General features: G+C 33.7%; 5 protein-coding genes across 8 annotated transcripts; 3 read left to right on the top strand and 2 right to left on the bottom strand.

Annotated features, from left to right (window-relative positions):
• Positions 1-1,317: 1,317 nt before the first annotated feature.
• On the top strand, positions 1,318-5,189 carry LOC139495475 (uncharacterized). Of its 3 annotated transcripts, XM_071283752.1 has the most exons (6): positions 1,318-1,466; positions 2,338-2,462; positions 2,928-3,464; positions 3,773-3,862; positions 4,338-4,609; positions 4,909-5,042. In XM_071283752.1, the coding sequence occupies exons 1-5, from the start codon at positions 1,444-1,446 to the stop codon at positions 4,604-4,606; spliced, it is 1,044 nt and encodes a 347-aa protein (XP_071139853.1). In that variant the 5' UTR covers positions 1,318-1,443; the 3' UTR covers positions 4,607-4,609; positions 4,909-5,042. The 3 variants fall into 3 exon arrangements, with proteins under 3 accessions (XP_071139853.1, XP_071139855.1, XP_071139854.1); XM_071283754.1 differs by lacking the exon at positions 4,338-4,609 and having other exon boundaries at positions 4,909-5,189; XM_071283753.1 differs by lacking the exon at positions 4,909-5,042 and having other exon boundaries at positions 4,338-4,612.
• A 322-nt stretch (positions 5,190-5,511) lies between these two features.
• Positions 5,512-7,270, bottom strand: LOC139495471 (putative nuclease HARBI1). Its single transcript, XM_071283750.1, has 2 exons — positions 7,082-7,270; positions 5,512-6,631 (listed from the first exon to the last, which is right to left on the bottom strand). The coding sequence occupies exons 1-2, from the start codon at positions 7,171-7,173 to the stop codon at positions 5,593-5,595; spliced, it is 1,131 nt and encodes a 376-aa protein (XP_071139851.1). The 5' UTR covers positions 7,174-7,270; the 3' UTR covers positions 5,512-5,592.
• A 6,617-nt stretch (positions 7,271-13,887) lies between these two features.
• On the top strand, positions 13,888-15,878 carry LOC139494172 (uncharacterized). Its single transcript, XM_071282346.1, has 4 exons — positions 13,888-14,036; positions 14,904-15,028; positions 15,494-15,790; positions 15,874-15,878. The coding sequence occupies exons 1-4, from the start codon at positions 14,014-14,016 to the stop codon at positions 15,876-15,878; spliced, it is 450 nt and encodes a 149-aa protein (XP_071138447.1). The 5' UTR covers positions 13,888-14,013.
• LOC139495470 (uncharacterized) lies at positions 15,777-17,764 on the top strand. 2 transcript variants are annotated; one of them, XM_071283749.1, is made up of 3 exons: positions 15,777-16,039; positions 16,348-16,437; positions 17,484-17,764. In XM_071283749.1, the coding sequence occupies exons 1-3, from the start codon at positions 15,895-15,897 to the stop codon at positions 17,615-17,617; spliced, it is 369 nt and encodes a 122-aa protein (XP_071139850.1). In that variant the 5' UTR covers positions 15,777-15,894; the 3' UTR covers positions 17,618-17,764. The 2 variants fall into 2 exon arrangements, with proteins under 2 accessions (XP_071139850.1, XP_071139849.1); XM_071283748.1 differs by lacking the exon at positions 17,484-17,764 and adding an exon at positions 16,913-17,187.
• A 325-nt stretch (positions 17,765-18,089) lies between these two features.
• Positions 18,090-19,845, bottom strand: LOC139495469 (putative nuclease HARBI1). The gene is made up of 2 exons (XM_071283747.1): positions 19,657-19,845; positions 18,090-19,206 (listed from the first exon to the last, which is right to left on the bottom strand). The coding sequence occupies exons 1-2, from the start codon at positions 19,746-19,748 to the stop codon at positions 18,168-18,170; spliced, it is 1,131 nt and encodes a 376-aa protein (XP_071139848.1). The 5' UTR covers positions 19,749-19,845; the 3' UTR covers positions 18,090-18,167.
• Positions 19,846-25,096: the final 5,251 nt, after the last annotated feature.

The following is a 25,096-nucleotide window of genomic DNA, read 5'->3' as shown; positions in this document are numbered from 1 at the left end:
TCAGGTAAAATTAAACCCAGGTGTCAATTACACCCGTACAGTAGTAAGAAATGATCAAATATGGCGTCTGAAAAATTTCATACACGGGAGTTTTTTCTCCTAAACGGGAGGTTCACATGTATGTTACGAAGGGCATCTAATTCACATGACAAAGGAAAACCATGAATAAAGACAACACTTTATATATCCTTTTTATTTATATAAAAACAAAATCTTCTTGTCTGCAGGATTGCAAATTCGTAACTTCAAGGGCGAACTTGTAAACAGGACGAGTTGTCCCGATACCAAATTCACGCATGCGTAATACAAATATCTACAGTTAAAACATCCTGTTACAAGTAAACAAATAACGTTCATGTGGATGAGATGAAATCTGATAATTTACATAAATAAAAGGGTCATATTTACGATAGTGATTGTTTTACAATCATAATTTACAAATTAAATGATTCAGATGCCTAATCATGTGTAAAAATCGGTGTCAGGAATCTAAGTTGTTTTGAAATTGTAATACACGAAATGAATGCGGCATACGGAGACTCAATGCCAATGGTCAGCCCCTTAAGTCTTCAGAAGACTTGACGTCTTCTTCCACTAAAAATTAAATTTTGGTAGAATTTGTTAATTTTTGTAAAATAATAAGGGCACGTGTCACTGATTACACAACTACTAAGCCGTTTATTATCCAATCAACAAAATTAATTGGATTATCTTTATCAATGTTTATGAATTGTGTTGTTTGTACAAGGTTGCGTCCTTGTAAATATTGCACATTGTAAATACGTTAGTGACACATCTCCATTAATCCTGAAAGGGAGTGTACACGGATTCCACTGTACCCTCGCAGCTCTCGAGGGGTGCTCCGAATAACGGAGGAATCTACCAGTACATACATGAAACTACACGGACAAGTTCATTATAGATTGAGATTATTGTAAGCAGCAAGAATGTTCAGTAAAGGAAGATGTACAAACACATCACAATCACCTAAACACAATTTTGTCATGAACACTCTGCTTCCTTTGTTTAATTCACATATGCCAAGGTGAGCGACACAGGCTCTTTAGAGAGGCTCTTTAGAGCCTTTAGTTATGTTATACATTTGACGTGAAAATGTACGTATGTATCCCGTCATACTTTGAACCACACATTATTTTATTTATTATTATTACATTTACTATTGAGTCTGTTGTTTCAAATTTGTTATATCAACTTTACGTGACTGTGCATGTATGTATGCCTTCAAACTTTGAACGACAAAATTATTTTATGTCTACCTGTGCGAATTTCAAACGCGTAATTTTACACCAGCAATGGGTCGGTTCGTTTCTGGTATCCGGAACATACCCGGATCATCCGGAGCAACAGGTTTTACGTTCGTTTCTAAAAAAAATATAAACCGGAATAATCCGGAATGCACCGTTTGAACTGAAGCGACGATTCATGTCCAAGATGGCGGAAAAGTTGTAAGTGTGGGAAAATTTGACTGAGAAAATAAGAATAAATCGGAATAATTTGTAAATAATTCATTTTACATGTATCTGAAGTAAAATTTATTGAATTACATGTAAAACCAAAGAACGAAAATATATTTAACAATAGAATCTTGATTGTGTTGGGTGCATGTTGCATTAAAACATGATCAAACATGATCATACTGTCATACTGAGCAGTGGTGGATCCATGGGGGGGGGGGGGGGGGGGGGGGGGGGGGGGTAGCACCCCCTTTATTTTGGCCAATCAATGCATTTGTATCGGGACATATGTTTTGCTCTCCCCTTTGTCCTGGGTAAGCACCCCCACCCCCTATTTTATGCACATTGATAATAAAAACAACAAAAAGTAAAAAAAATATAAAATACCAAAATAAGTAAAAAGAAATCATTAGAATAATAATGTAAATAGAAAATATCGCCTCCAGAGGTTATATATTAAAGGACTAGCACCCCCCCCCTTTTGAAAATTGCTGGATCCGCCCTAGACCAAATAATTATGACGTCTTGCAAGGCTTTTTTATAACTTTTTTATGACATAAAAATATAAAAAAGCCTTGCAAGACGTCATAATTATTTGGACTAGATCCGCCCCTGCTGAGGATCACACATACATGTGCTGAGTTGAAGCATAAATTTGTGGACTTGCACCCACATACCTTTAATTGGGAAAGCATATACTGTAATTTAATTGCATGACATCTTGTTTTTGTACACAAATTATCACAAAGACTTTTCAATTTTCTTCTTCTTTTTACAGCCCCTTAGAACTGCAATTAAATTGTGGATCCGCCCTTCTCTAAACAATTTAAATTTTAAAAAGAACCTCTTCTTTGAATTCCAGAGTTCTTCCAAAGTTGCCGGCCAGGAGAGAAACTGCAATCATTTCTGTTGTCAAAGATGGAGAAATATTCCGAAAATTCATAGTAAGAACAGACATAGTAACGTTGCTAAAGTTAGAAAGCGGAGGTAAGTTGGTGATGCTTGAAACAAATTGGTTAAATTATTATATACAAAATAACCAAACGAATACACACCTTAAGAATATATTTTTAAATGAGCAACCGTGGCCCCACTAAAAACCAATAATGTAATTACTAGGTTCTGTAAAGATGATGCCACAAACGTGGCCACAAATGGATTTTATAATAAGATTTTTGTCCTTGATGAAATCATCAATTTTTCTCTGGAGCCATCAGGTGCAAAATAGAACTTGTGCAATATAGGAATATTTTTACCTTGCTTTTTATGGGGAATCAATATTGCTATACAATAAATATATACCACTTGCTTACATACATGTCCGAAATACGACTGCAGTGTGCTTGCATTTTATTTGTTTATCGGTTTTTGTACTTTTAGATGGTCAGCGTTGTCATCAAAATATTTAGCGTCATTAACTTCAATGATTTAAAATGTGTTTGAACTTTGCAGATGAAGAGGCTATGTCCCGATTTTTGGAAGAAAGGGATTATGTCGATGGTCAGGTAACTGTTAGTATCCTGAGAGTGGAATCTAGCCAAGCTACGGATATGCCTAGTATGAGCACTCAAGCCAGCACAAGTGCCACTAGCCAAGCCAGCACAAGTGCCACTAGCCAAGCCAGCACAAGTGCCACTAGCCTAGCCAGCACAAGTGCCAAACAGATACCATCGACAAGCTCAACATGGTCTAAAGATTCTGAAAAATTTTTGCTTGATTTGTATGATAAATACGAGAAGAGTAAATCCTTCATAAAAAATAAATGGGTGAGAATATCCCAAGAGATTGCGGAAAAACTCTCAATACAAGTTACTCCAGAGCAGTGTAGGATCAAAATAAGAAGTATGAAGGATAGATTTGAAAGAATGAAAAAGAAACTAAAAACAAGTGGCGAGAGTAACATTGAAATCCCAACAGAATTTACAGTGTTTGAAAGCCAACATGATGTACAACCAAAATATCTGTTGGATTCCAGTAAGCCTAAAAAAGGTACTTTTTTTTATTATGATATCATTTATATACAGAATCAACCTTGAGTTTCACACAGAGTTGGGTTGTATTTCATATATACATGTATTGATTATTTAGAGGTAAATTAATATAATATATTCATTTTATAATCTTTTGTCGTAAATTAATTTGTATATGTATTGATATTTAGAATTGCACCAACATAGGTATTATGACTTTTTAAAAAAAAGATGCAGCAATTAAATCGAAATAGAATTCTTGAAAAATGATTCAAAACGTTGAACTGCTTATTGCTTGGAAATAAGTATCTTATTCTTGTTTTGCAGCTGAAAGTTCCAGTGAAGAGGAAGAAACTAGTAACCCAACGCCTTCCAAGAGAAAAATGAAAGTGTCTACTTCATGTCCTGAACCTCAAGGTAATAAAACTGTAAAACAAATGACTTTTTACCATTTTACCTTACAACAAAAAACCTACTATTATGGTTACATTAAAACACGTCATGTAATGACTTTTGAAAATGTATTTAGTATTTTGAATTAGAACATGAATTCTTGAAAAATAATTATTTTTTACCAGTTTACTTTACAACAAATAAACTAAACTATTATGGGTACATTTAAACACATGCAATGACTTCCAAACGTTGGACTAAAACGTGCTAGCTAAAAATTATATTTGCAAAATTGTAATCCAATATTAGTGGCATAACACACAACACTTCTTACAGAATAGATGTCAAATTCCTATGTGAAAATGCTGTAGAAATGAAATTATTATACACACCTTCTTTCAAAATGTCTGGCTACAACTTAGAATAAGGTTTTATGTAGGCAAACATCTGTAATTGGATTAAAAATTAAAAAAAAAATATAGAAATTTGTATATTTCAGTTGACCTCATGACGCCTTTCACTAAGAATTCCTGGAGGGGGTATCTTTTACATCAGTCGTGTAACATTGCTGGTCATTCATGCCGAAATAGCATTGTAAAAAGCATAAACCAAAGGGAGATGGGAGGTTTTTTAGGAAATCCTTTTGGATTTATTAGAGTTGCTTACCTGACTAGGTTTCCAACCACTACGCCAAGATACCAAACATGTGACAAGATGACGAAACAAATCGAGTTTAAATTTCATTCAGGATGTCAAAATGGATGCTAAAGGGTAGGGACTACATGCATGTACATTAAATTATATACAGCAAAAAAAAATCAGAATTACATGTATTATACAACACAAATTTAGACGTTTTGATTCAAACAACAAAAATAATAATACCAGAAAAATATGAAATTATGAAAATTATGATAAATATATTAACAGCATCCTTACTTTCTATGATAACAACCACTTTTGTGACTAGTCAATTTACACGACTGAAATAAGTACATTACCATATGATTGGAATCGATGTAATTTTGAAAATATATTTATAAAATCTATGATTATTTTATTCTTAATAGCTAAAGAAAAGAAGAAAAAGAAGACAACTGATCGTTTCGAGTTATTGGCTGAGGCATCAGAAAGGCGACACACGGAAAAAATGGAATGCTTCAAAAGTCTTATAGATGTCATGAAAGACATTGCAAAAAAGTAGATCCAGATGTAACTCTGTATCAGATCTCATTTCTTGTTGACACTTTTTTTATGTTTAATTGTTTCCACACAGATATGTGTTTTATTTGTTTTATTGTTACAGAGTATACCTGAAGAATATACTTATTATTAAATATACACAAACTGATGATTTTATTTGATTTTTATGAAATTCTTGAATCCAGCATTTCAGCATCAAGACAAACATATGTTGCATATTTTTTTTGGTTTCCTATTTGAATTTTTGAACACTGGTAATTTTGGGCCTTTATAGCTTGCTGTTTAGTGTGAGCAAACTTGAAAGCTTTGTGCTTAAGACCCTACTGTAACCTAAATTTGCTTATTCATCCGAACTCATACCATATCTTCTTCAGTATTTTTATTGAATAAGAATGGAAACGGGGAATATGTCAAAGAGACAACATCCCGGCTAAAACATACAAAACAACTCAAGGCCACTAAAACCAATAAAATCTACATAATGTACTTTAATCATGGGTGTATTTGTTTGAATAACATTTCAAAGTTGAAATAATGTTTATTGTCATTTATTAGCTGTTGACTCTGTTTAATTCGATAGTTAGATTGTTTCTCTTCAAGATACCTTCTCCATTGTCTGCATTCACTGGAAAGTTCTCCCCTAAATTTGCGTCCAATTCATCAATTTCTGCATCAATAAATTCAGCAATGTCTTCATCACTTTGTAGGCAGATATTATGGAGAACACAGCAGGCTGAAATTATTTTACAAATACACTTGATATCTCTAATGCTAACGTATTTCAAACGACGAAAACGTCCTTTTAACAAAGCAAATGCTCTTTCAATTACATGTCTTTTGGATGACAGAAATTTGTTGAAATTATATTGCTCTCTTGTTAAATTTCCATTGTCGCGAAATGGTGTTATAAGCCACCTCATTAGTGCGTAAGCCGCATCGCCTAGAATGTGATATTGTCCTTGCCTGCAGAGTTCATCTCCAATTTCAGATAAATGAGAATGCTTAAACGCCTTAGCGTCATGGCATCTTCCTGGCATACCTACACAAATGTTAACGAAACTAAGATCGTCTTTGCATACGGCCTGTAAAATTACAGAGTGAAATTTTTTTCTATTATAGTATGAATTGGGACATTCCAATGGCTGCTCAATCGGAATGTGGCTTCCATCGATTGCCCCTATAATGTTTTGAAATTCGTATGTCCCCATTTCATTAAACTTTATTGCGACAGAATCCAATTCTTCAGGCCACTGAACAAATCTGGGGAGAAGATCATTTATTGCGTTAACAACCTTTTCTCTGTACTTGGTAAATGTTGAAACAGTTATATTAAACCGATCGCTTATTCCTAAAATAGTTTCTTGTGATGCTAAATATCGCAAAACGATCATTACTTTTTTCTCCAATGGTATTTCTTGTCGTCCCCCTCGATATGTTCTTTTTGCCAATTGTTCATTAGCTCCTAACAGTTGACATACAAGTTCAAAAGACTGAGGTGAAATCCTAAAAAATTTCTTGAACATATCTGGGAAATATCTTGGAACTGTCCACTCGAAAAAGTCCTGTGTTTTATGACGATCCTTTCGATCACTGAAATTAAGAAAATAAAGATGTATATTTTCTGATACATACAATTTAATATTCAAAATATCCAATAGGAAAACGATTAAGTTGAACAGTGAAGAATTGATATGCTTGATAAATGTATTTGATATTATTTTTAGTACAATTGTTTATTCTGAGAATGCTGGCTTTATAAACTGCCACACTTTTTTATGAAGGGTAATCTGGTAAACTTGTCCAGGAGCGAATTCATAAAAAAATAAAAATGCCGAATCTCGAATTCACGAAAAAAGTAAGGAAAAGAAATCGGCCAAATCCCGAATTCCCGAATGATGTTATTTTTATAGCAATAAAAATGAAGGGGGATGGTATACATGCCGGTCACGCCCCTTTACACACATGCTTACACATACAAACAAATAGTAGGAAAAATCAACAAATTAGCTCAAGGTAGTATATTTCTTAAAAATAAAATACCTTTCCAAAAGGAAATTTGACTCATCATCTGAAGATTCCATCAATTCCATGGCAACACAAGTTGCCACACAAATAGCACTGCAATCGGCCATATTGTATATAGTCGGTTCGTTCGTTTCTACGGTTGGTCCGGTGTAGATCGACCACGTGGTCGGTGTATACCGAATTAGTCAGAAACGAATCGACCCAATGAAAACCTTCTATCCTTTCAGTGTAGACTTTATATAGATAAATTAAGTTGTATAAGAGAAGCAAAATGAGTATGTTAAATTTGATGTACTTAGTATGCCTTTCTGTGCTTCTTCGTTACATTTGTTGTTATATAGTGATGCATGTATATATGCCTTCATACATTGAACGACAAAATTACTTTTTTATGTCTACCTGTACGATTATCAAACGCGCATTTTTACACGAGCAATGAAAACCTTCATTTTCTTAATTAAGTGGTACAAGAAAAGTAAAATGAGCATGTTAAATTTCATGTATGCCTTTTTGGGTACGCCTAAACACCGCTCAGGACCTCCTGAGTGCACTCAGGACCCTTTATAGTCATCGCATTTGCACACAGGATGTATGTATATATTCGTTACATGCTGCTTATATAAAAATTAAATTTTGGTAGAATTTGAAATCGAACTTACATAGATCTGTTAATTTTTGTAAAGTAATAAGGGCACGTGTCACTGATTACACAACTACTAAGCCGTTTATTATCCAATCAACAAAATTAATTGGATTATCTTTATCAATGTTTATGAATTGTGTTGTTTGTACAATGTTGCGTTTAAAATAGTTGAGATTGTTTAATGCAGTTAAATTTAAATTATGCGCTGTCAATACAATGAATTGTATGTTTATGGAAAAAAAATAAGATAACCAATTCGATGTTCTTTTTCAGTTTACTTTTCATTTTGTCGGCTAAATTTAATTTTGTATTCTGCAGTTTATGAATAAAGAAAATAATAAAGTCTGTAACAAGTTCTATTTTTCTTTTTCTCGCTCTACATATCTACTTAATATCAAATTTTATTCTCAATAAACAATACACATAGTTAAAGAGAAGACAATTACATGTATGTACAATATTTACAATGACAATATTTACAATTTTAAAATAAGTCTAATATCTTGGCTGTGTGCGTGCTGTCCTATAATCTAAGTACATACATGCTCACTTCTCGCTACATTGAAGACCCGTTGGTGACCTTTTGCTGTTGTTTTTTCTATGGTCGGGTTGTTGTCTCTTTGACACATTCTCAATTTCCATTCTCAATGTTATCACTTACACACTAGCACGTTCACATTAACGGTTGTGATGGAAATAAAATACACATACAAGGTTTGCAATTTTATATTGATATAGTTAGTCCCAGTTCCACCAGAACTTTTGTAACTAAATATATTTACACATACACCCACATCTTCAATTGTTTATTAACTACTGTAAACTCTCAGTTGACGAAACTTCATTTCAGCAGACATGTTGACTGTTTGTTAACTCCAGAACTGTAAAAAAAAACTACTAACGTATTTATATTCGTTTCATTTAAATAAAAAGACAAGATGAATATTGACAGATATCAAATAAAACGTTTAAAAATGAACGGGGAAAAAACTAAAGTTAATGTTTGAGTACAGAAACATTTGATTCGTTTGATTTTTATTTTTGATATACTAACTTTAGCTAACATAAGTGCATGTTGTTTAAAACTTCTGTTTCCGGGATGGATTTACAAAAACGAGAGGCGCCAAAAATATAAGAGACGGTGGATGAGTATTTCACGTTCAGTGAATAAAGATTTACATGCAGCTTCAAATAATGCTTATTACAAAACAAGTGCTAATGATGACGAAGCCCAAGGCAAAGATTTTAGCCAAAACAAAAGTGCTAGAACCTGTGGACTGGGACAAAAATTTATAGAATCTTCAAGTTTTCCTAACATTAACATTAATCAAGATTTATCAGATGACTCTGATACAAGAGTACCAATGAACCAAAATGAAGATATTATAAATGATGAATGGAATTGGGATATGATTACAAAAATATTTTCCTCTGAAACTACTGGGCCAAATTAATCCAAACTTGGCCACAATCATCATTGATGTATCTAGTTTAAAAAATGTGTTTTGAGACCGGGCAAACCAACCAAGATGGCCGCTACGGCTAAAAATAGAACAAAGGGGTAAAATGCAGTTTTTGTCTTATAACTCAAAAAACCAAAGCATTTAGAGCAATCTGACATGGGGTAAAATTGTTTATGTGGTCAAGATCTATCTGCCCTGAAATTTTTAGATGAATCGGACAACTCGTTGTTAGGTTGCTGCCCCTAAATTGGTAATTTAAGGAAATTTTGCTGTTTTGGGTTATTATCTTGAATATTATTAAAGATAGAGATAAACTGTAAACAGCAATAATGTACAGCAATTTAAGACTAAAAAATAAGTCAAAATGACCAAAATGGTCAATTGACCCGCTAAGAAAGTTATTGTCCTTTATAATCAATTTTAAACAATTTTCATAAAATTTGTAAATTTTTACTAACATTTTCCACTGAATATGTGAGTTCGTGGTCAAGTGGTTAAGACCGATGGCTACAGTACTGAAGGTCCCGAGTTCGAGTCTGACTCGGGATGCTAAATATATCAGTACATCAGAAGGGTGATTTTCACCCTCTCACATACATCTCTGGTACCCAGACCGGAGTTTAAACTAGAATGGGTACTTTGGGGGCCTCGGTTGGTCAAAGTTGTCCCCTGCTTTGACCTGGAGATCAATCAGCTACTGATATCACTTCGGTTTGTCTGTTTCCGCCGAGTGTCCCGGTGGTTCTCTCCGAGTACTTCGGCTTCCTCCACCATAATAACAGATATCCCGGTGTCCTAGCACTCCCTTTGTGTTGGGGTGGGGATTGTCCTTGTAAATATTGCACATTGTAAATACGTTAGTGACACATCTCCATTAATCCTGAAAGGGAGTGTACACGGATTCCACTGTACCCTCGCAGCTCTCGAGGGGTGCTCCGAATAACGGAAGAATCTACCAGTACATACATGAAACTACACGGACAAGTTCATTATAGATTGAGATAATTGTAAGCAGCAAGAATGTTCAGTAAAGGAAGATGTACAAACACATCACAATCACCTAAACACAATTTTGTCATGAACACTCTGCTTCCTTTGTTTAATTCACATATGCCAAGGTGAGCGACACAGGCTCTTTAGAGAGGCTCTTTAGAGCCTTTAGTTATGTTATACATTTGACGTGAAAATGTACGTATGTATCCCGTCATACTTTGAACCACACATTATTTTATTTATTATTATTACATTTACTGTTCAGTCTGTTGTTTCAACTTTGTTATATCAACTTTACGTGACTGTGCATGTATGTATGCCTTCAAACTTTGAACGACAAAATTATTTTATGTCTACCTGTGCGAATTTCAAACGCGTAATTTTACACCAGCAATGAAAACCTTCTATCCTTTCAGTGTAGACTTTATATAGATAAATTAAGTTGTATAAGAGAAGCAAAATGAGTATGTTAAATTTGATGTACTTAGTATGCCTTTCTGTGCTTCTTCGTTACATTTGTTGTTATATAGTGATGCATGTATATATGCCTTCATACATTGAACGACAAAATTATTTTTTATGTCTACCTGTACGATTATCAAATACGCATTTTTACACGAGCAATGAAAACCTTCATTTTCTTGTTAAGTGGTACAAGAAAAGCAAAATGAGCATGTTAAATTTCATGTATGCCTTTTTGGGTACGCCTAAACACCGCTCAGGACCTCCTGAGTGCACTCAGGACCCTTTATAGTCATCGTATTTGCACACAGGATGTATGTATATATTCGTTACATGCTGCTTATATAATCAAAGAGCTGATAGCTCTGAAGTGGAAGAAGGTGAATAAAAGGTAACTTGAATTACCATAAAAACAGCCCCACTTACCCAGGCTGCTTTGTTCCATTATCGTTAAAATGTATTTTTTTTCTTCAAACAAGAAAAGGTCATAAGTACATGGATTTCCCATCCGTACAATCATTTTCTATGTTCAGTTGACTATGAAAATTAGGTAAAATCAATAGTAAGACTTGTTACATACCTGCCAACTTTTGAAAGTTCCCATATGGGTTTTTACTGCACAACAATTTTAAAGGTTACAATTTTTAGCGACGTATTTTGCAAGATCTGGATTGTCTAGAAAAAGTGTCATATTTGTATGATGAACTTACATGCCTTTTCCTTAAGTCTGTTTGCATGATTCTAGTTATATATTAAATCGGTAGAAAAAATATACATGAAGCTAGCAGACCAGGGTTTATTTCCAGATTAAGAATATTAGATGCTTGTTGAAATTTCCAATTTTGAATTATGCACAAAGATGGACCTTTAACAGGTTGAGAACAACACTCCAAATGAGGGTAACCTAACTGGAAGATCATATCAACCCACTGTAAAAAATGAACACAAAATAGAATTTTTCAATAAAATGCTAAAAATAGGCTTTAAAGTATTAAAATGCATTGCAAAAAACAAATATTTCATTAAATAAATTTAAGTAGAATATTCCTTTTCATATTGGATACAAATTTTATTGAGTCTACTGCAGACACTTTGTAGTCAAAGTGTTTCAACTGAGGTACTACACAGGCGTCAAAAGGCGTCATTATGGAGTAAAGGGGGTGGCGTCAAAAAGCGTCATTATGGAGGAAAAGGTTAAGTACTGAATGGTCAAAACATCATGTTTTTTTATCGACATAAATTTTGTCATAAATGTAACCAAATGATGTAGAAATTGTGTTTTTTCTTCAAATTTCCATCAAATTGTAATGTTTATAGTTCCATTATTGCCTCTCTATTTGAATAAAATAAAATAATAAGAAGAATCTGTTTCTTGTTTTGTTTTGTTTTGTTTTTGACAAATGATTGTTCACTGCTAGCAAATGAATCATTATATTTATATATCTTATCTGTATATATTTTTGTTCATGTCTTCATCTCCTTATCATTTGTAAATGTATAGACAAATAAGAAAGAAATAAGCTCCACATGTATATTTGCAACATCGTAAATTAATTAAAAGAACATTTTGTTGTAAACAAAATTATGATATAAACTTCAATTTAATCCTTGAAAGGAGGTCTAGATTGCTAAAATAATTTATAAATTTTAATTTTTTTATTTGTCCAAAATCATTTAAATTCATTTAATCAACATCCTTTTATGATTATTTGATTAAAATATTAATCATTTATAGTCTTTTTACAATTTACATTTTTAAAAGCAAAATAACTGAAAACAGGATAAAACAAAGGGAAGTAACAAAAAAGTATTTCAATATTCCCAATACACATCGTTTTGATAACACAACGGCAGTTAGCCGGAGGTAAACATCGTTGATTTCCAGTATGTTTGACACCCAAGCTGTCGAGTGAAGCCATATAATTATACATCTTCTTTGATGTTCAGGTAAAATTTAACCCAGGTGTCAATTACACCCGTACAGTAGTAAGAAATGATCAAATATGGCGTCTGAAAAATTTCATACACGGGAGTTTTTTCTCCTAAACGGGAGGTTCACATGTATGTTACGAAGGGCATCTAATTCACATGACAAAGGAAAACCATGAATAAAGACAACACTTTATATATCCTTTTTATTTATATAAAAACAAAATCTTCTTGTCTGCAGGATTGCAAATTCGTAACTTCAAGGGCGAACTTGTAAACAGGGCGAGTTGTCCCGATACCAAATTCACGCATGCGTAATACAAATATCTACAGTTAAAACATCCTGTTACAAGTAAACAAATAACGTTCATGTGGATGAGATGAAATCTGATAATTTACATAAATAAAAGGGTCATATTTACGATAGTGATTGTTTTACAATCATAATTTACAAATTAAATGATTCAGATGCCTAATCATGTGTAAAAATCGGTGTCAGGAATCTAAGTTGTTTTGAAATTGTAATACACGAAATGAATGCGGCATACGGAGACTCAATGCCAATGGTCAGCCCCTTAAGTCTTCAGAAGACTTGACGTCTTCTTCCACTAAAAATTAAATTTTGGTAGAATTTGTTAATTTTTGTAAAATAATAAGGGCACGTGTCACTGATTACACAACTACTAAGCCGTTTATTATCCAATCAACAAAATTAATTGGATTATCTTTATCAATGTTTATGAATTGTGTTGTTTGTACAAGGTTGCGTCCTTGTAAATATTGCACATTGTAAATACGTTAGTGACACATCTCCATTAATCCTGAAAGGGAGTGTACACGGATTCCACTGTACCCTCGCAGCTCTCGAGGGGTGCTCCGAATAACGGAGGAATCTACCAGTACATACATGAAACTACACGGACAAGTTCATTATAGATTGAGATTATTGTAAGCAGCAAGAATGTTCAGTAAAGGAAGATGTACAAACACATCACAATCACCTAAACACAATTTTGTCATGAACACTCTGCTTCCTTTGTTTAATTCACATATGCCAAGGTGAGCGACACAGGCTCTTTAGAGAGGCTCTTTAGAGCCTTTAGTTATGTTATACATTTGACGTGAAAATGTACGTATGTATCCCGTCATACTTTGAACCACACATTATTTTATTTATTATTATTACATTTACTATTGAGTCTGTTGTTTCAAATTTGTTATATCAACTTTACGTGACTGTGCATGTATGTATGCCTTCAAACTTTGAACGACAAAATTATTTTATGTCTACCTGTGCGAATTTCAAACGCGTAATTTTACACCAGCAATGGGTCGGTTCGTTTCTGGTATCCGGAACATACCCGGATCATCCGGAGCAACAGGTTTTACGTTCGTTTCTAAAAAAAATATAAACCGGAATAATCCGGAATGCACCGTTTGAACTGAAGCGACGATTCATGTCCAAGATGGCGGAAAAGTTGTAAGTGTGGGAAAATTTGACTGAGAAAATAAGAATAAATCGGAATAATTTGTAAATAATTCATTTTACATGTATCTGAAGTAAAATTTATTGAATTACATGTAAAACCAAAGAACGAAAATATATTTAACAATAGAATCTTGATTGTGTTGGGTGCATGTTGCATTAAAACATGATCAAACATGATCATACTGTCATACTGAGCAGTGGTGGATCCATGGGGGGGGGGGGGGGGGGGGGGGGTAGCACCCCCTTTATTTTGGCCAATCAATGCATTTGTATCGGGACATATGTTTTGCTCTCCCCTTTGTCCTGGGTAAGCACCCCCACCCCCTATTTTATGCACATTGATAATAAAAACAACAAAAAGTAAAAAAAATATAAAATACCAAAATAAGTAAAAAGAAATCATTAGAATAATAATGTAAATAGAAAATATCGCCTCCAGAGGTTATATATTAAAGGACTAGCACCCCCCCCCCCCCCTTTTGAAAATTGCTGGATCCGCCCTAGACCAAATAATTATGACGTCTTGCAAGGCTTTTTTATAACTTTTTTATGACATAAAAATATAAAAAAGCCTTGCAAGACGTCATAATTATTTGGACTAGATCCGCCCCTGCTGAGGATCACACATACATGTGCTGAGTTGAAGCATAAATTTGTGGACTTGCACCCACATACCTTTAATTGGGAAAGCATATACTGTAATTTAATTGCATGACATCTTGTTTTTGTACACAAATTATCACAAAGACTTCAATTTTCTTCTTCTTTTTACAGCCCCTTAGAACTGCAATTAAATTGTGGATCCGCCCTTCTCTAAACAATTTAAATTTTAAAAAGAACCTTTTCTTTGAATTCCAGAGTTCTTCCAAAGTTGCCGGCCAGGAGAGAAACTGCAATCATTTCTGTTGTCAAAGATGGAGAAATATTCCGAAAATTCATAGTAAGAACAGACATAGTAACGTTGCTAAAGTTAGAAAGCGGAGGTAAGTTGGTGATGCTTGAAACAAATTGGTTAAATTATTATATACAAAATAACCAAACGAATACACACCTTAAGAATATATTTTTAAATGAGCAACCGTGGCCCCACTAAAAACCAATAATGTAATTACTAGGTTCTGTAAAGATGATGCCACAAACGTGGCCACAAATGGATTTTATAATAAGATTTTTGTCCTTGATGAAATCATCAATTTTTCTCTGGAGCCATCAGGTGCAAAATAGAACTTGTGCAATATAGGAATATTTTTACCTTGCTTTTTATGGGGAATCAATATTGCTATACAATAAATATATACCACTTGCTTACATACATGTCCGAAATACGACTGCAGTGTGCTTGCATTTTATTTGTTTATCGGTTTTTGTACTTTTAGATGGTCAGCGTTGTCATCAAAATATTTAGCGTCATTAACTTCAATGATTTAAAATGTGTTTGAACTTTGCAGATGAAGAGGCTATGTCCCGATTTTTGGAAGAAAGGGATTATGTCGATGGTCAGGTAACTGTTAGTATCCTGAGAGTGGAATCTAGCCAAGCTACGGATATGCCTAGTATGAGCACTCAAGCCAGCACAAGTGCCACTAGCCAAGCCAGCACAAGTGCCACTAGCCAAGCCAGCACAAGTAGCACAAGTGCCACTAGCCTAGCCAGCACAAGTGCCAAACAGATACCATCGACAAGCTCAACATGGTCTAAAGATTCTGAAAAATTTTTGCTTGATTTGTATGATAAATACGAGAAGAGTAAATCCTTCATAAAAAATAAATGGGTGAGAATATCCCAAGAGATTGCGGAAAAACTCTCAATACAAGTTACTCCAGAGCAGTGTAGGATCAAAATAAGAAGTATGAAGGATAGATTTGAAAGAATGAAAAAGAAACTAAAAACAAGTGGCGAGAGTAACATTGAAATCCCAACAGAATTTACAGTGTTTGAAAGCCAACATGATGTACAACCAAAATATCTGTTGGATTCCAGTAAGCCTAAAAAAGGTACTTTTTTTTATTATGATATCATTTATATACAGAATCAACCTTGAGTTTCACACAGAGTTGGGTTGTATTTCATATATACATGTATTGATTATTTAGAGGTAAATTAATATAATATATTCATTTTATAATCTTTTGTCGTAAATTAATTTGTATATGTATTGATATTTAGAATTGCACCAACATAGGTATTATGACTTTTTAAAAAAAAGATGCAGCAATTAAATCGAAATAGAATTCTTGAAAAATGATTCAAAACGTTGAACTGCTTATTGCTTGGAAATAAGTATCTTATTCTTGTTTTGCAGCTGAAAGTTCCAGTGAAGAGGAAGAAACTAGTAACCCAACGCCTTCCAAGAGAAAAATGAAAGTGTCTACTTCATGTCCTGAACCTCAAGGTAATAAAACTGTAAAACAAATGACTTTTTACCATTTTACCTTACAACAAAAAACCTACTATTATGGTTACATTAAAACACGTCATGTAATGACTTTTGAAAATGTATTTAGTATTTTGAATTAGAACATGAATTCTTGAAAAATAATTATTTTTTACCAGTTTACTTTACAACAAATAAACTAAACTATTATGGGTACATTTAAACACATGCAATGACTTCCAAACGTTGGACTAAAACGTGCTAGCTAAAAATTATATTTGCAAAATTGTAATCCAATATTAGTGGCATAACACACAACACTTCTTACAGAATAGATGTCAAATTCCTATGTGAAAATGCTGTAGAAATGAAATTATTATACACACCTTCTTTCAAAATGTCTGGCTACAACTTAGAATAAGGTTTTATGTAGGCAAACATCTGTAATTGGATTAAAAATTAAAAAAAAAATATAGAAATTTGTATATTTCAGTTGACCTCATGACGCCTTTCACTAAGAATTCCTGGAGGGGGTATCTTTTACATCAGTCGTGTAACATTGCTGGTCATTCATGCCGAAATAGCATTGTAAAAAGCATAAACCAAAGGGAGATGGGAGGTTTTTTAGGAAATCCTTTTGGATTTATTAGAGTTGCTTACCTGACTAGGTTTCCAACCACTACGCCAAGATACCAAACATGTGACAAGATGACGAAACAAATCGAGTTTAAATTTCATTCAGGATGTCAAAATGGATGCTAAAGGGTAGGGACTACATGCATGTACATTAAATTATATACAGCAAAAAAAAATCAGAATTACATGTATTATACAACACAAATTTAGACGTTTTGATTCAAACAACAAAAATAATAATACCAGAAAAATATGAAATTATGAAAATTATGATAAATATATTAACAGCATCCTTACTTTCTATGATAACAACCACTTTTGTGACTAGTCAATTTACACGACTGAAATAAGTACATTACCATATGATTGGAATCGATGTAATTTTGAAAATATATTTATAAAATCTATGATTATTTTATTCTTAATAGCTAAAGAAAAGAAGAAAAAGAAGACAACTGATCGTTTCGAGTTATTGGCTGAGGCATCAGAAAGGCGACACACGGAAAAAATGGAATGCTTCAAAAGTCTTATAGATGTCATGAAAGACATTGCAAAAAAGTAGATCCAGATGTAACTCTGTATCAGATCTCATTTCTTGTTGACACTTTTTTTATGTTTAATTGTTTCCACACAGATATGTGTTTTATTTGTTTTATTGTTACAGAGTATACCTGAAGAATATACTTATTATTAAATATACACAAACTGATGATTTTATTTCATTTTTATGAAATTCTTGAATCCAGCATTTCAGCATCAAGACAAACATATGTTGCATATTTTTTTTGGTTTCCTATTTGAATTTTTGAACACTGGTAATTTTGGGCCTTTATAGCTTGCTGTTTAGTGTGAGCAAACTTGAAAGCTTTGTGCTTAAGACCCTACTGTAACCTAAATTTGCTTATTCATCCGAACTCATACCATATCTTCTTCAGTATTTTTATTGAATAAGAATGGAAACGGGGAATATGTCAAAGAGACAACATCCCGGCTAAAACATACAAAACAACTCAAGGCCACTAAAACCAATAAAATCTACATAATGTACTTTAATCATGGGTGTATTTGTTTGAATAACATTTCAAAGTTGAAATAATGTTTATTGTCATTTATTAGCTGTTGACTCTGTTTAATTCGATAGTTAGATTGTTTCTCTTCAAGATACCTTCTCCATTGTCTGCATTCACTGGAAAGTTCTCCCCTAAATTTGCGTCCAATTCATCAATTTCTGCATCAATAAATTCAGCAATGTCTTCATCACTTTGTAGGCAGATATTATGGAGAACACAGCAGGCTGAAATTATTTTACAAATACACTTGATATCTCTAATGCTAACGTATTTCAAACGACGAAAACGTCCTTTTAACAACGCAAAGGCTCTTTCAATTACCTGTCTTTTGGATGACAGAAATTTGTTGAAATTATATTGCTCTCTTGTTAAATTTCCATTGTCGCGAAATGGTGTTATAAGCCACCTCATTAGTGCGTAAGCCGCATCGCCTAGAATGTGATATTGTCCTTGCCTGCAGAGTTCATCTCCAATTTCAGATAAATGAGAATGCTTAAACGCCTTAGCGTCATGGCATCTTCCTGGCATACCTACACAAATGTTAACGAAACTAAGATCGTCTTTGCATACGGCCTGTAAAATTACAGAGTGAAATTTTTTTCTATTATAGTATGAATTGGGACATTCCAATGGCTGCTCAATCGGAATGTGGCTTCCATCGATTGCCCCTATAATGTTTTGAAATTCGTATGTCCCCATTTCATTAAACTTTATTGCGACAGAATCCAATTCTTCAGGCCACTGAACAAATCTGGGGAGAAGATCATTTATTGCGTTAACAACCTTTTCTCTGTACTTGGTAAATGTTGAAACAGTTATATTAAACCGATCGCTTATTCCTAAAATAGTTTCTTGTGATGCTAAATATCGCAAAACGATCATTACTTTTTTCTCCAATGGTATTTCTTGTCGTCCCCCTCGATATGTTCTTTTTGCCAATTGTTCATTAGCTCCTAACAGTTGACATACAAGTTCAAAAGACTGAGGTGAAATCCTAAAAAATTTCTTGAACATATCTGGGAAATATCTTGGAACTGTCCACTCGAAAAAGTCCTGTGTTTTATGACGATCCTTTCGATCACTGAAATTAAGAAAATAAAGATGTATATTTTCTGATACATACAATTTAATATTCAAAATATCCAATAGGAAAACGATTAAGTTGAACAGTGAAGAATTGATATGCTTGATAAATGTATTTGATATTATTTTTAGTACAATTGTTTATTCTGAGAATGCTGGCTTTATAAACTGCCACACTTTTTTATGAAGGGTAATCTGGTAAACTTGTCCAGGAGCGAATTCATAAAAAAATAAAAATGCCGAATCTCGAATTCACGAAAAAAGTAAGGAAAAGAAATCGGCCAAATCCCGAATTCCCGAATGATGTTATTTTTATAGCAATAAAAATGAAGGGGGATGGTATACATGCCGGTCACGCCCCTTTACACACATGCTTACACATACAAACAAATAGTAGGAAAAATCAACAAATTAGCTCAAGGTAGTATATTTCTTAAAAATAAAATACCTTTCCAAAAGGAAATTTGACTCATCATCTGAAGATTCCATCAATTCCATGGCAACACAAGTTGCCACACAAATAGCACTGCAATCGGCCATATTGTATATAGTCGGTTCGTTCGTTTCTACGGTTGGTCCGGTGTAGATCGACCACGTGGTCGGTGTATACCGAATTAGTCAGAAACGAATCGACCCAATGAAAACCTTCTATCCTTTCAGTGTAGACTTTATATAGATAAATTAAGTTGTATAAGAGAAGCAAAATGAGTATGTTAAATTTGATGTACTTAGTATGCCTTTCTGTGCTTCTTCGTTACATTTGTTGTTATATAGTGATGCATGTATATATGCCTTCATACATTGAACGACAAAATTACTTTTTTATGTCTACCTGTACGATTATCAAACGCGCATTTTTACACGAGCAATGAAAACCTTCATTTTCTTAATTAAGTGGTACAAGAAAAGTAAAATGAGCATGTTAAATTTCATGTATGCCTTTTTGGGTACGCCTAAACACCGCTCAGGACCTTTTGAGTGCACTCAGGACCCTTTATAGTCATCGCATTTGCACACAGGATGTATGTATATATTCGTTACATGCTGCTTATATAAAAATTAAATTTTGGTAGAATTTGAAATCGAACTTACATAGATCTGTTAATTTTTGTAAAGTAATAAGGGCACGTGTCACTGATTACACAACTACTAAGCCGTTTATTATCCAATCAACAAAATTAATTGGATTATCTTTATCAATGTTTATGAATTGTGTTGTTTGTACAATGTTGCGTTTAAAATAGTTGAGATTGTTTAATGCAGTTAAATTTAAATTATGCGCTGTCAATACAATGAATTGTATGTTTATGGAAAAAAAATAAGATAACCAATTCGATGTTCTTTTTCAGTTTACTTTTCATTTTGTCGGCTAAATTTAATTTTGTATTCTGCAGTTTATGAATAAAGAAAATAATAAAGTCTGTAACAAGTTCTATTTTTCTTTTTCTCGCTCTACATATCTACTTAATATCAAATTTTATTCTCAATAAACAATACACATAGTTAAAGAGAAGACAATTACATGTATGTACAATATTTACAATGACAATATTTACAATTTTAAAATAAGTCTAATATCTTGGCTGTGTGCGTGCTGTCCTATAATCTAAGTACATACATGCTCACTTCTCGCTACATTGAAGACCCGTTGGTGACCTTTTGCTGTTGTTTTTTCTATGGTCGGGTTGTTGTCTCTTTGACACATTCTCAATTTCCATTCTCAATGTTATCACTTACACACTAGCACGTTCACATTAACGGTTGTGATGGAAATAAAATACACATACAAGGTTTGCAATTTTATATTGATATAGTTAGTCCCAGTTCCACCAGAACTTTTGTAACTAAATATATTTACACATACACCCACATCTTCAATTGTTTATTAACTACTGTAAACTCTCAGTTGACGAAACTTCATTTCAGCAGACATGTTGACTGTTTGTTAACTCCAGAACTGTAAAAAAAAACTACTAACGTATTTATATTCGTTTCATTTAAATAAAAAGACAAGATGAATATTGACAGATATCAAATAAAACGTTTAAAAATGAACGGGGAAAAAACTAAAGTTAATGTTTGAGTACAGAAACATTTGATTCGTTTGATTTTTATTTTGATATACTAACTTTAGCTAACATAAGTGCATGTTGTTTAAAACTTCTGTTTCCGGGATGGATTTACAAAAACGAGAGGCGCCAAAAATATAAGAGACGGTGGATGAGTATTTCACGTTCAGTGAATAAAGATTTACATGCAGCTTCAAATAATGCTTATTACAAAACAAGTGCTAATGATGACGAAGCCCAAGGCAAAGATTTTAGCCAAAACAAAAGTGCTAGAACCTGTGGACTGGGACAAAAATTTATAGAATCTTCAAGTTTTCCTAACATTAACATTAATCAAGATTTATCAGATGACTCTGATACAAGAGTACCAATGAACCAAAATGAAGATATTATAAATGATGAATGGAATTGGGATATGATTACAAAAATATTTTCCTCTGAAACTACTGGGCCAAATTAATCCAAACTTGGCCACAATCATCATTGATGTATCTAGTTTAAAAAATGTGTTTTGAGACCGGGCAAACCAACCAAGATGGCCGCTACGGCTAAAAATAGAACAAAGGGGTAAAATGCAGTTTTTGTCTTATAACTCAAAAAACCAAAGCATTTAGAGCAATCTGACATGGGGTAAAATTGTTTATGTGGTCAAGATCTATCTGCCCTGAAATTTTTAGATGAATCGGACAACTCGTTGTTAGGTTGCTGCCCCTAAATTGGTAATTTAAGGAAATTTTGCTGTTTTGGGTTATTATCTTGAATATTATTAAAGATAGAGATAAACTGTAAACAGCAATAATGTACAGCAATTTAAGACTAAAAAATAAGTCAAAATGACCAAAATGGTCAATTGACCCGCTAAGAAGTTATTGTCCTTTATAATCAATTTTAAACAATTTTCATAAAATTTGTAAATTTTTACTAACATTTTCCACTGAATATGTGAGTTCGTGGTCAAGTGGTTAAGACCGATGGCTACAGTACTGAAGGTCCCGAGTTCGAGTCTGACTCGGGATGCTAAATATATCAGTACATCAGAAGGGTGATTTTCACCCTCTCACATACATCTCTGGTACCCAGACCGGAGTTTAAACTAGAATGGGTACTTTGGGGGCCTCGGTTGGTCAAAGTTGTCCCCTGCTTTGACCTGGAGATCAATCAGCTACTGATATCACTTCGGTTTGTCTGTTTCCGCCGAGTGTCCCGGTGGTTCTCTCCGAGTACTTCGGCTTCCTCCACCATAATAACAGATATCCCGGTGTCCTAGCACTCCCTTTGTGTTGGGGTGGGGATTGTCCTTGTAAATATTGCACATTGTAAATACGTTAGTGACACATCTCCATTAATCCTGAAAGGGAGTGTACACGGATTCCACTGTACCCTCGCAGCTCTCGAGGGGTGCTCCGAATAACGGAAGAATCTACCAGTACATACATGAAACTACACGGACAAGTTCATTATAGATTGAGATAATTGTAAGCAGCAAGAATGTTCAGTAAAGGAAGATGTACAAACACATCACAATCACCTAAACACAATTTTGTCATGAACACTCTGCTTCCTTTGTTTAATTCACATATGCCAAGGTGAGCGACACAGACTCTTTAGAGAGGCTCTTTAGAGCCTTTAGTTATGTTATACATTTGACGTGAAAATGTACGTAATATTTTATTTATTATTATTACATTTACTGTTGAGTCTGTTGTTTCAACTTTGTTATATCAACTTTACGTGACTGTGCATGTATGTATGCCTTCAAACTTTGAACGACAAAATTATTTTATGTCTACCTGTGCGAATTTCAAACGCGTAATTTTACACCAGCAATGAAAACCTTCTATCCTTTCAGTGTAGACTTTATATAGATAAATTAAGTTGTATAAGAGAAGCAAAATGAGTATGTTAAATTTGATGTACTTAGTATGCCTTTCTGTGCTTCTTCGTTACATTTGTTGTTATATAGTGATGCATGTATATATGCCTTCATACATTGAACGACAAAATTATTTTTTATGTCTACCTGTACGATTATCAAACGCGCATTTTTACACGAGCAATGAAAACCTTCATTTTCTTAATTAAGTGGTACAAGAAAAGTAAAATGAGCATGTTAAATTTCATGTATGCCTTTTTGGGTACGCCTAAACACCGCTCAGGACCTCCTGAGTGCACTCAGGACCCTTTATAGTCATCGCATTTGCACACAGGATGTATGTATATATTCGTTACATGTTGCTTATATAAAAATTAAATTTTGGTAGAATTTGAAATCGAACTTACATAGATCTGTTAATTTTTGTAAAATAATAAGGGCACGTGTCACTGATTACACACAATTCCTGTTATGTCTTCAGCCCATGATGGTATTGGAGCTACTAGTACCACATTATATCAATATTGGCTGCCAGTTCCATATTCTATCTCTTTGATATGAGAGATAACATCTTGCCTAAATGGAAGTAAAAAAGAAATATCATCACAAATTAATTAAAACTTTTAAATTTAGCATTCTGAAGAAGAAAAATATCACTATAGTTTATGGTTGAAAGCAATCTGACTACCAAATGTGTTTATGTGTTACAACAATGAGGGATGTTCCAGCAATAAATGTAGGGGAGAGGGAGTCAAAAGACACTTTTTATTTCACCCCCACCATGCATAATCTTTCATTTTTCATTTCAGTACCTTTTATAGCTGAATATGTTAAAAAAAATCAGTAATCAATAAAATGTATTTAGTTTGTCAAAATCAGACAAATTTAAAACTGATACTTTTTTTGTGATGACACTCGTTTTGGAAAATAATTTCTTTTGTTTATATGTGGTACGGTGACCTATAGTTGTTAATGTTTGTGTCATTTTGGTCATTTGTGGATAGTTGTCTCATTGGCAATCATACCACATCTTTTTTATATGGGTTGTCGCTTACTACTGAAGACCACACGACAACCCCTAGATAATGTTATTTTTCTAGGTTCTAATGTTTCATTGGGTTGTTTTTAATCATTGGCGCATGCCCCGTATCCTTTCTTTTTCATATCTTAAGTTTATTGACACATTTATGACAGCTTAGATAAGAAGAAAAAACAGCATCAAATCCAATAAAAAGTAAAAATGCATGAGGAACATTCATACAAGTCTCATATGGTAGGTTACCCTATGTTGTATCTTTTGTAATGTTATACCTTGTAATAACTTTTTACCCCAAGGGTGACTGGGGTATAGAAATATGGTCACTTGGTCTTCTCCCGACCGGCAGTAAAACGCTTGCCGAAGTGGGGCGTCCGTTTGGCTGTGCGGGATGTATCAAGTTCGCAGTCACGTCCGTCAGAAGGGAACGTTAAATCCGATGCCTCGTGTAAAGAGAGTGCCACGCTCTTTGCACGTTAAGAACCCTTGCAACAACTCTTTGAGGGGTCCGTAGGTGGCCTGTTCCAAGGCAAAATTTCTGTCCCTATCCAATATACCCTCATTTTCCAGTGACAGTCCCAATTTCCCCGACCAGCATCCTAGATGGCCTCTATTACAACAACCTACCTATTGTATTTATTGTGTACTTGTTCTCGTCCTGAATATGCATGAAATATTTGCCACTGGACGTTAAGCAACCAACAATCAATCAATGTAATAACTTTTTTTTAAATCTCTTTAACAGTTTCGGACTAGGTGGGTAAGACTCCAAATCTTGTTCCAACTCTAGATCTTCTATAATCGGCGACTGCAAATAAATGGAAACTATTATTGGAATGGAATATTATGTGTAATTGTCAATACTAATTTTTTATTTATCAATATCAATATTAATGCACTAAAAGTCGCA

Source organism: Mytilus edulis, chromosome 11 (assembly GCF_963676685.1).
Source record: "Mytilus edulis chromosome 11, xbMytEdul2.2, whole genome shotgun sequence".
In the NCBI taxonomy this organism is placed as follows: Eukaryota; Metazoa; Mollusca; class Bivalvia; order Mytilida; family Mytilidae; genus Mytilus; species Mytilus edulis.
This window is presented reverse-complemented; position numbering and strand designations above follow the sequence as displayed.